At 48.2% G+C, this 12,500-nt stretch overlaps 1 protein-coding gene across 1 annotated transcript in view; it reads left to right on the top strand.

The window, feature by feature from the left end:
• Positions 1-1,054: 1,054 nt before the first annotated feature.
• The window catches only part of LOC119568031, a gene marked incomplete at its 5' end in the record, with an annotated part of 16,500 nt that continues 5,054 nt past the window's right edge, over positions 1,055-12,500 (top strand). The window contains 3 exon segments of the mRNA XM_037916419.1: positions 1,055-1,218; positions 5,020-5,166; positions 12,372-12,493. Of these exon segments, the coding sequence (XP_037772347.1) occupies positions 1,055-1,218; positions 5,020-5,166; positions 12,372-12,493 (433 nt within the window).

Raw genomic sequence — 12,500 nt, forward strand, 5'->3', positions numbered from 1 at the left:
TATATATTTTTTGTTTTGTGTGTGTGTGTGTGTGTGTGTGTGTGTGTGTGTGTGTGTGTGTGTGTGTGTGTGTGTGTGTGTGTGTGTGTGTGTGTGTGTGTTTGTTTATTTATTTCTAATTCATCTGTCTGTTTATTTGATTTTAACGTATGTTTGTATGTACAGACCTACATCTATATGTCTGTCTGTTTATATTTATGTATAAGTATGTATGTCATTGTTCATTGTTTGCGTATGTATGTACCTCTATCTAATCTATGTATGTTTGTGTATAGACGTTTGTATCTATCTCTGTATATGCATATTTGTCTAATCAACTCTGTCTTTGTTTATATATGCATAAGCAGATAGGAATATATATAGATATACACCATGTTCATTACATTATATATAGGAAACAAGATGTTGTTTAATTGTGACTTTCCACACGTCATTTGATTCAATATTCGACAAGAATAAATATTTAGTATAACACACACACACGCACGCACACGCGCACGCGCACGCACACGCGCACGCACACGCGCACGCGCACGCACACGCACACGCACACGCACACGCACACGCACACACACACACACACACACACACACACACACACACACACACACACACACACACACACACACACACAAATAATCAACAAACAAACACACACTACACACACAGAAACACACACACACCCAGCCACTCACTAACCCACCCCACCCATGCATACCCAACACACCCGCACCCATTCACCCCCCGCCCACACACCCCTACACCTATCCACTCCTCCCTACACCCCTACACCCATCCACTCATCCCTCACACCACCTACACCCCTCCACACCCACCTACACCCCCACCCCCTATTCCCCTACATCCCCTACACCCACCCACATACCCTTACACCCACCCCACCCCCACCCCCACCCCCACCCCACCTACACCCCAATTACACCCCCCACCCAAACCCACCTTCCCATCCCCCCACCCACCCCATCCCACCTCCCCCCTCACCTACACCACCCCCACACTAAACCCTCTCCTCTCCCCCCCCCTCCTCTCTGAGACGCCCTTGGCTCCATGCTCGCCGGCTTCGTGGCGGAGTGGAACCCGCAGAAGGAAGGCCACGCCAGGGAACTACGGAGGATCGTCAGGGCGGCCGGACGGCAGGCGCGAGACCTCTCCGTGTTCCTCTATCCCTTGGCCTCTACGGCGTCGCTGGCGGGGCAGGTAGGTCTTGGGTTGGGAGGGGGGAGGGGGGAGGGGAGGAAGGGGTTATGAAGGGGGAGGGGGTTGTGAGGGGTTGAGGGGGGAGGGTTGGGTAAAGGGTGGGTTGTGAAGGGGTGAGGGGTAAGGGGGAGGCTTGTGAAGGGGAGTGGGGGAGGGTTGTGAAGGGGGATAGTGAAGGTGGGTTGTTAGGGGTGGGGGAGGGAAGGTTGTGAATGGCGAGGGGTAGGTTGTGAGGTGTGAGGACGGCAGTGAAGGGGAGGGTTGTGAGGGGGTACAGTGTTGTGAGGGGTAAGGGGTGGGGGGCGGGTTGTTAGGGGTGGGGGAGGGGGTGGATTCTTGGTCGTGTGGGGGTTGTAACGTTGGTTCCAGGTCGTGGGGGGAGTCGAGGTTAGGGTTGTAGCAAAGTGCAGGTTGTGAGTTATTCAGGTTGTAGGTATTTGGAGGTTGTTCAGGTCGTGGAAAGAGCAGGCCGTAAGTTGTAGAAGTTATTACAAGTCGTGGGAACTTCGAGGCTTAGGGTTACGGGAGGCGTAGGTTGTAAGTTGTTCAGGTTGTATATTTTGTTCAGAATATAGGTTGTTCCAAGTCGCGGGGAGGCCGAGGTTAGGTTCATGAGAGGCAGAGGTCATTGGGTTCAATCCATCTGGGTAGTCCGAGGTAGTTTTGAAGGGAGAGGCAGAGTGAGGGCTGTTAGGTTGTCCCAGCGGGTGTTGTTGTACCAGCGGGTGTTGTCAAAGCAGGTGTTGTCCCAGCAGGTGTAGTACCAGCAGGTGTTGTACCAGCAGGTGTTGTTGTACCAGCAGGTGGCGTTGTCCCAGCAGGTGGTGTTGATATAGGCTCGCGGGAGAGGCAGGCCTCGGGTTGTTCCATCTGTGGAGGCCACGTAGCTTTAAGGGAAGGAAATATATAGGGAAGGTTGTGGTAAACTCTACGGGTGCTCTACGCCACGTTTCGGGTTGCGATAAAAAGTAACGTGTAAACACAGGTCAGCTTAACATATTAACATACGTTCTGTTCCACCGTGGAAAATGTCAGACCTAAATATATATTATACATCTGATCCCAAAAAAGTGTCCCCCCTGCTATACTTGAGCAGTTTGCACTTGCAAATATAAATGAGCATCTTGAAACTCTGTCCAATGCATATGAATGCTACACTGACGGATCCTTGCTGTCTGGGATGCGCTTTTGTTGTATATAAAAAGTATACTTTGCAGCACCAGGATTGTAGGAGGGATCATGACGGGGCTAGCATTACGCAAACTGAGTTGGCAGGAATACTCATGGCCACCGAATTTCTATTGAATCAAGGCTCGGGGGCAATATTCTGCGATTCACAGAGTGCTCTCCAAGCTTTGAACACTAGACTTAAGTGCAGGAAATATTGCAAATGACATCAGGATAAACATGTATCGTGCAAAAGAACGAGATACGTTTTGTGTGGATTCCATCGCATGTTGGAATCCCTAGGCATGATCGTGCTGATCGCCTGGCAAAGTTAACGTGTGACAAGCAAAGTGTGGATATAGATCTTGGGGTATCTCTTCCTAGGATTTTATACATCCCTAAAGCTTCCTTCAAAGAGGACTTGACTGAGTTAATTAATTCTCAATGCCCTGAAACCTGTAGCATAAAAAACTATGACCGGTTTACGCAAGATTCATTCATCAATAGTTTATATAAAACAAGAACAAGACAGTGTGACCGCAAGAATCAGGCTTGAATATAGATTGTATTGTATTGGCAGGTCAGTAAAGTTTGTATTGTCGAAGAAACTAAGTGTAAACGTGTGTAATGAAAAATATAAACGAACACATTATATCTCAGAGTGCCGTGTGTGCCTTTCAGACCACCTAGCATGAGGTACGGAGCATTATGTAACTATTTCATATCACCTGATGCCTTAGACGATATACTTACGTTGTATCCTAAATTTGGAATGTAGTGTCACATGACCGCACATCAAATGTAGCAATGCCTTTCCACGCCCAAGCTGTACGCCGGCATGGCAGATGAGTAGATAAAAGACTGCAACTGTTCCTTTCCCTTAACAGATGTAGTACTTATCATAATAATGTTATAGCCTAAAATTCAAATGTAATACCAATACATAATGTTATGACCTTGAATCAAATGTACTACAGCTTGCCCAGGCCAGTGCAGTTAGCCAGGGTGGTAAATAAAGTTATATAAAGTAAATTATATACAGTAAATTATATTTATGAAGGAACTCATATATATTATAAAAAATAAAATTGATTTTTAAAAAAAAAAAAAAACCACATAAAAAAATTATATAAATCTTATAAAGTCCATAGTATATAAATTGTATAAAACAACTCACTGACACAGCTGTCTTGTATCTGTACTTTGTATTTCTCTAAATTATATATCTACAGATGTTTTTAATGTAAGATAATTTTTCACTTTTTTTCTTTAAAACATCAGTAAAAACCAAAGATTTTTCCCCGTTTACCTTATTACTTCTTATTCTTATATTTAATTATGATAATGTTATTATTCTTGTGTATATTATCATTCTTGTATTTATTTTTATTCTTATGTATGTATATATTATATATATTATATATATAAATATTATTGTATATATATATATATATATATATATAAATAATTATATAAAAATATATTTTAAAATATAATATTATATTAAAATTTTTTATTATTTTTTTTTGCATAGATATTATTATTTTTTGCAATATTTTATTATTTTATTTTTATTATTATTATTTTTTATTTTTAAATTTTTAAAATATAATTTTATATTATATATAATAATATATATATATATTACATATAATTTTTATTATCATTATTATTATTATTATATATATTATTGTTCTTGTATATATATTATTATTATATTTACACTCGTCAGAATACGTGATCTTTTGTACACGTATTAAATCACTCAATTTACGAATAAACATGGGAAGTATATAATCCTTTTATAATTTTACTGTATTTTAGGTTACTAGTCCATAATTTTGCAGACAAATTGTTTGAAGTTTTTCTCTTTTTTGTCGATAAAATTTGTGGTTTTACAGACAACGTGGTTATTTTTTTTTATTAAATTTGTCAACTGAATGGGTTTAATAAACCAAACCCGAGAATTTCTGTTTTTTTAAACGAAAAAAGAGAGAGAAAGGAAGAAAAGATAATGAAATAGAAAAATAAAATGAAAGACAATAATAATAAAAATTAAATAAAGATAAAAGTATAGATCAATATATAAGATAAAATAAAATAAGAGATTAATTCACATCTTTTACAACATCAGGAATCCCCATCAGAATGAAATGAATTTTTTCCCCTTTCATACTTATAAGAATCCAAACAGACGTAATTATTTTCAAACAACAACAAACTCTCTTATAATGCTAAAATTATTTCGAAACACCAACACCACCACCTTCCATTCATCGTCAACAAAATTCTTTCCAAGCAACAACCATAATACCAACATCTCCCATTCAACACTAATTATTTCCAAACAACAATGGCATTAGCATCAACACCAACAGCAACAGCAACAGCAACATTAACACCATCAACATGAAACACTAACACCAACACTAACATTAACACCAACACCAACATCAACACTAACGTCAACATCAACACTAACACCATCAACATCAGTATCAACATTAACACCAACATTAACACCAACATTAACACCAACATTAACAGCCTCTCTCTTCCAACCCCAGACGAAACCATCCCCCAAAATAACCAACCTTCCTTTTTTTAGGCTTAACGTTCCTCCCCCGCCCGCAGGTCGTCTCTTTCATCCCTAACATCGTGAAGGGCCTGGTGACGGGCGTGTCCTCCGTCGTCGACGTCTTCGGGATGGCGATGACCTTCGTCGGCGGGGGCCTCGGGTACTCCGCCTCGGCCGTGGAGAAAACGGGCCGAAGCATCCAGGTACGGTGCTACGCTGTCTTTTCCAGTTCTATTATTGTTTTATTGTTTTCTAATTCTTATTGGCTTTTTTTCTATAATTCTTGTTGGATTTCCTTTTAGTCTTTTTTCGTTTTTTTTTTTTGTTATATATTGTTACGCCGACCGCCTCGTCTCTCTGCCACCAACACAAGGCAGGCTAGGCAGACGGCGTGCTATCCACAGGGTCGTGAACACTGAACAGCTCCAAGAGGCACCGAGAACCACAGCGTCCCAGAACACCAAGAGGGGAAACGCCAAGTGGCGAGGCAGGGCACGAAATAAACACAAAATGACAGTCTTTCCTTTTTTTACCCGTACACTTTTCTATAGGCACAATACAGGGGGAAACCAGCATGTCACACTGAAACGGAAACAGCTTATAACAGGGCAACACAAAGTTTATCAGGTCACAAGGGCACACACGGGGTTTCTTCACAGGAAGCAGCACCCAACTGCGTCTCCCTTGGCTTGTTCCTCTGCTCCTCCGCTCACAGCCAGTTGCGTCATGTTTGCCCAGGTCCCTTCATGTTAACACATGTCCAGGTCATCCTTTTCATGTTAACACATGTTTCCCACAGAGACAAAGACCCACTGGCGTAGCACTATCCCCCCCTATCAAGCAGACGACCCGCCTGCTCTGACATACCTAAACCTGAACAACTACAGAAAATTTTAAATAAAATTAGTCCTCAGGAACAAACAAAATTCTTTCAAATAAAGTAAACCGTAATTAAAATCAGTTCTCAGAAACACAAAAATCTTCCAGAGCGGCTTTCTTCGCTCTCGCTGGGGTCCGCTCTGGGAGGTTGGGCGGGGGTTTAATTTGGCAGTGGCACCCTGAGGGGTATCTCCTATCCAAGACCTGCTCATGGTCACCATTGACGTTCTGTTTGCATCGCCCTCACCGTCCAAATGCTTGTCCTCATCTCGGTCAGCGTCTGCCACGTCCTCATCGCCGCTACTGGGGCTAACGTCATCTTCTTTTTCACAATCGCCCCAGGAGTAGCTTCCTAGCCCATGGTAACGACACAGACGGTCGTTTTCGCCCTCTGCGAATTCGATAGGTGACATCAGAGAGGGCCGCTACCACCGTGTTTGGGCCCTTCCCAGGGGCTCTGTAGCTTGGGGGCGAGAGCCCTCGCTCCGACGCGGGTTATGCAGCCACACTCTGTCACCTATGTTGTACTCACTTCCCTCATGCGCCGCTCATAGGTCTCCTTTCATGGCATGGCCGGCTACCTTGAGCTTGCCACCCCACTCGTTCGGTGAAACCTCCCCCAGGTTCTCCTGCAGTGCCACTGCATAGCTGGATGTGACATTTGGCAAGTTTCACGTCGGGTGGCCCCCCTGTGGCCAAATCCACTGGTAGCCTGAGCTCACGGCCAAACATGAGTCGGCAGGTGTAAAGCCTTTTTTACCTCATCCCACAGCAGACCGGTAGGCCATGAGCTGGCGGGCAGCTTGACGTCCCAGTCTTCCTGACTTTCCCTGCAATATTTGGCTAACTGTTGAGCAAGGGTACGGTTAAACCACCCCACCATACCATCGGGACTGTGGATGGAGGGGGTGTCGTCCGTGTCTTGCACACCCCTTTAACAGCTCGCAACACTCATGGAAACTCGTGACTCAACTTCACGGCTTGGTCAGAGTGCAGTTCAGAAGGCACACCAAAAGGGGTAATGAATTCATTTCACTAACACGCCAGCCACGGTCTCGGCCTCAGGTTGGGTAGTGCATATGCCTCAGGCCATTTTGGAAAAATAGCCCTTACCACGCAGATTTTTGGGTTTCCTTGTGGTGTGAGAGGCAGCGGACCAGCAATGTCTATTGCCACCCTTTCCAGGGGTGCTCCCACACAGTACACCTGTAACGGGGCACGGTTCTTTCTAGCGGGGCCCTTCTTTGCACTGCACACATCACATGCTCTACACTACTCAGACACATCACTTCTCATGCCCACCAGTAGAAGCGTTGCCGGAGATGGCTCAGGGTCTTTTTCTCACCCAAGTGGCCACTGGTAACACCGGCATGTAATTCCCTCAGCAACTCAGCACGCATGGCTCTGGGTACTACAACTACCCATGTGTCACTGTCCACTTCACTCACTGCACCCAGCGCTTCACTAACTAACCGCATTGATCCACTCATAGTGGTTTCCCCGGTCCACCAGACACTTTGTGATGGGACTCTCCGCAGCCACGGCCTCCCAAACTGGGGCGTCCACTGAGACCCTCAAGCCACCGGACAATGGGAGCAAGGTCAGAGTCCTCACGTTGTGTCTTACGCCACTCATCATCCCCTTTAGTGGCGCATTCCAGCACCTGCAGACGGAGGCACACAGGATCAGAGTCCTTCTGGACACAGTGGTGAGCACTAGCCTCACATGGGCGTCGACTCAGGCTGTCAGCGTTGCAATGGACATGACCCGGGCGGGGGTTTGATTTTGTAGTTAATACTATTCAAGGCGCCCTAACCCCCTTGCCAGCTGACCCTCTGCTACCTTCAGCGACTTCAACCCACTGTAGGGCAGCAGGGCCCAGTCCGGATGGTGAATTCGGCACCATAGAGGTATGGGTGAAAGTGCTCGAGACTCTTCACCACCGCCAGCAACTCTTTCCTTGTCACACAATAGTTGCTGTTCAGGCCTGCTGAACTTGGCACTGTAGTAGGCCACGACATACTCCTTCCCGTCCTTTTCTGTGACAAAAGTGCCACGATGCCTTCCCCCACTAGCGTTCAGTGTCCAACAGGTAAGGGAGCTTCAGGTCCGGATAGGGCAAGACCGGTGTTTCCCACCAGGGCCTTCTTCAGGTTGCAAATGCAGACTGACAAGCCTCGTCCCACTGGAAGCACTCCCCTTTTCGTGTAAGTCGGTGGAGAGGAGCCGCTACACTGGCAAAGGGTCCTGTACAAAGCGGCGGTAGTATGTGACAGGCCCAGGAAAGCTCCTGACTTCCGCCACATTGGTGGGAACTGCCACTTCTCCACCACCGCCACCTTCTGTGGGTCGGTTGCGCACACCGTCTTGACTGACTACATGCCCCAGAAATGGCACCTCATGCTGGAACATCGAGCATTTCTTGGGGCTGAGTTTGAGGTTGGCCTTCCTCAACCGCTGTAGTACTTCCTCCAGCCACTCCAGCTCCTCCTCGAAGGTGCTCCCGAAGACGATGACGTCATCAATGTAGACAAGCGCCGTCTTCCACTGCAGGCCATCCAATACCCTCTCCATCAGACGCTCGAAACAACCAGGGGCATTCAGAGACAAAGGGCATGACGTTGAATTGCCACAGGCCTTGCCCGAAGGAAAAGGCAGTCTTTGGCTTGTCGTCTTCTGCCATCTCCACCTGGTGATAACCCGACTTCAGGTCGAGTGTGGAGAACCACCTGGCCCCCACCAATGCATCGAGTGTGTCCCTCAATTCTCGGCATGGGTATTTAGTCCTTGATAGTCATGTCCCTTCAGCACCCGGTAGTCCACACAGAAGCGTTGTGTTCCGTCCTTTTTCTTCACCAGGACTACCGCTGATGACCATGGACTGTCTGACCGTTCAATCACCCCCTGTGCCGCCAGCTCATTGACAGTGCGCTGCTTCTCTTCTCGCCTGGTTGGTGCAATACGTCGGGGGGGGGCTCTTGATGGGCAAACTACTTCTGGTGTTAACGCGGTGCTTCACCAATCCTGTGCGGCCCAGGTCCAAGTCACCCACTGCTAAACACATCTGCATACTGATACAAGGTGTGACGCATCTTCTCTGTCTGTGCTTCCGTCAGGTTAGCGGCGCTCCGGTGTGCCAAGTCCTCGAGGAAGTCAGGCAACGGCCCCACACCAACCAACTCCTCGCTCCCCGACGACTCTTCTGGACGCTCCACTTCCTCACAAGTGCCCAGCTTTGCACCACCTGGCACCTTCTGGGCCTTATCAGAAGAAATTGGCTACCAAACACTGTAACTAACCCCTCCCCTGGTCCAACAAGGCTCCGCCCAACCGCTACGCCATCAGCCAGTTGCAGATTTTGGATGGGCTCCACGAGGCCCTCTACTCCACGCATCACTCTTGACAGTCGACACTGGATTCTAGACTGTCCTGGGGGCAAGGTGCAGTCGCTCAACCGTAACTACCTCTGCGCAGCCAACCTCTGGAAGCAAGGGCACATCTTCACCATGTACCTCCACCAGCTTCCGTCCAAGGTCGACACACGCCTTATTCTGCGTCAGGTAGTCAAGGCCCAGCAAGCAGGTCTTGTCCAGATCGGCCACATACACCGGGGAGCCGCTGCACCGTGCCCCCCACGCCAATACGAGCCTCCACTGGCCCCTTGAGCTGCCCCACAATGCCCCGTGACACCACACAGTCTCTGTGGTGCGTCTGGAAGTCGCTTAGTGGCCAACATATCAGGCTGCACTAGGGTCTTCTCAGCCCCAGTGTTCACTGTCAGGCAGCATGGCTTCCCATCTACTGAGCTCTCCACCTGCATTGTGCTGGTTCGAGGGCAGCTTACCCAAGTAGGGGCCTGGGAACCGAGGACGGCTGGGTTTCGGCCCCCTTCTCCAGAGTTTTCCGCCTGCACCACTTCCTTAGCCTTAGGACATGCACTCGGATGGTGACCATACCTGCCACAGTCCTTGCAGCACTGCTGGAAGGCATCAGAATCCGTCCGGTTGAGAGGGCGTTTTCTCTCGTTCCCTCCGACACCGACTACGTCTTGCCCCTTCCCCACCGCAGCCCCAACACAAGCCTTTGGGAAAGTGCTCGGGCTCACCCCTTTCCTCAATGCTACCTTCTCCACTTTAGCCTTCCGGCCCCAGAGGTCATGGCGGGGATGAGCAGCTGGCCCTAGGCCACTGGTTGCCTTCAGGAAGGCCCCCGAACTCCAAGGCCCTCGCCAGCGCCACCTGCAGGTCCCCAGGGTGTGCCTGCTTGACGTAATGTTGCAGCTGCTGGTCCTGCAAAGCGTCAAAAAAAGAAATCGTGGGCCAGGACCCACGATCATCTCCTCTGCAGCTGCAGGGTAGACCTCCTTACCAGCGCCTCCACATCCCGCGCCAGCTGGGACAGTGGTCTCGCCACGCTCACGAGTCCGCTTCTTTCAAGTGGACCCGATATACCTCGGCCTGGGGGTGGTGCCCGAACGGCGTTTCAAAGCCTCCTTTCCACGCTGGTGTAAGAGGCATGTTTGGGATGGCGGCAGATGCCCCAGCACTTCCACCGCGGGGCCCCTTATCGCTGTTACCAGCTGCAGGGCCTTCTCTTCCTGGCTCCAGCCCTGGGCAGATACCAGCATTTCAAATTGGGCGACATATGCCTCCCAGGCCACCTTCCCGTAGTACTCAGCTGGCTTACGCCTCACAGAATGTCTGGAGGCCAGGGGCTGCAGGGTGGAGAACCCCGTTGCCGTGAACTAAACACACCTGGGGGGAGGAAGGGGGTGAGGGAGGCAACGAGGCGGGTTGACCGGGTCCGAGTTGCAGCCACCTATACCCAGGGAGCGGTTCTGATGGGTTCCCCCGCCTTCTGCAGCGACCACTGGCTCGACACGAAAGCTGCGAGGCCCGGGGGTTTCCTGCCATGGACCCCAGGCAGACCCCAATAAATCTGACACTTTGGCATCTATTGCCAGAACCTCGTCTGCCTTCTCTGCTTGCAACGTTACTACCTCGTGACGCTGCCTTTCCTCCTTCACTTTCTCCCTCAGGCCCTGAACCGCGCCCTTCAGAGTCTGCACCTCTTCACTCTTCACGCTATTGCAGGCCTTTGTCGGTTTGTACTGCTGAGTTTCCATCTTCACAGATGCAAGATTGCTCCCGTAGCACCTCAACAAGTCGGCAGAACTGTTCCTCTGCCTTCCTAGCCTGCATCTCGACGAGATGGTGCGCCTGCTCGCGTGCCCTCTGTGCATGCTCTTCTGCCCTCTGTGCATGCTCTTCTGCCCTTTGTGCCATTTCCTCCCTCATACCGGCCAGCATGGCAGTGATCAGGTCCATCTGGCTCGGCTTCACCTCACTCGTGCCTGCCTCAGTCATAGCCTCCTCTCCCTCATGGCTGCTGCCATCTTTGGACGACATGATAAATTGGCGATCTCACTGATCAAATATCACAAATCCCACTCCTGACACCAATTGTTACGCCGACCGCCTCGTCTCTCTGCCACCAACACAAGGCAGGCTAGGCAGACGGCGTGCTATCCACAGGGTCGTGAACACTGAACAGCTCCAAGAGGCACCGAGCACCACAGCGTCCCAGAACACCAAGAGGGGAAACGCCAAGTGGCGAGGCAGGGCACGAAATAAACACAAATTGACAGTCTTTCCTTTTTTTACCAAGTTATTTACCCATACACTTTTCTATGGCACATACAGGGGGAAACCCCGCATGTCACACTGCACGGTACAGCTTATAACAGGGCAACACAAAGTATATCAGGTCACAAGGGCACCCACGAGGTCTTCACAGGAGCAGTACCCAACTGCGTCTCCCTTGGCTTGTTCCTCCGCTCCTCCGCTCACAGCCAGTTGCGTCATGTTTGCCCAGGTCCCTTCATGTTAACACATGCCCAGGTCATCCTTTTCATGTTAACACATGTTTCCCACAGAGACAAAGACCCACTGGCGTAGCAATATATATATATTTTTTTCTTTATTTTCCTTTTTTTCTATATTTCTCGTTCACCCCCTCCCCTTTTTTTTCTCTCGCCTCTTTTTTTTCTCTCGCCTTTTTTTTTTTTTTTTTTTTTTTTTTTTTTTTTTTTTTTTTTTGTCTTTCATCAAAGTTAAAAGTTATTAAAACCGTTAAAGATAACCGTCACCACCTTTATCTCATCCAGAAGGTACCAGCTACGATACCAACCGTCATAACAGGGGTGTCGGTGACCTAGAAAATTTATTTCAACCATAATCCATAAACTAAGAAACTTCCACCCTATTACATTTTACCTGCTATTACATTTACCCCCTCCCCCCCCAAAAAAAAAATGCATTTTACCTACTATTATCTTTAACCCCCCCCAAAAAAAAAAAAAAAAAATATATATATATATGTAATAATAATAATAATAATAATAATAAAGCAAAAATAAAATTTCCCTACTACCTATTACATTTCACACCCCCTCCCCCCCAAGAAAAAAAAACGTTAAAGTCGTTAAAACCGTTAGAATTAACCGCCCCCACCTCCCTTTTCAAACCAGAATCTCTCCGCCGCGATGCCAACGGTCGTGACGGGGCTGCTGGTGGCCGGACTAAGCCTCCTCTTCATGTTTCCAAATCTGCAGTCGTGGATCGTCTCCGGATTAGCTTCCACTGGCCTCATGTAAGAA

This window comes from Penaeus monodon, chromosome 43 (assembly GCF_015228065.2).
Source record: "Penaeus monodon isolate SGIC_2016 chromosome 43, NSTDA_Pmon_1, whole genome shotgun sequence".
NCBI lineage: Eukaryota > Metazoa > Arthropoda > Malacostraca > Decapoda > Penaeidae > Penaeus > Penaeus monodon.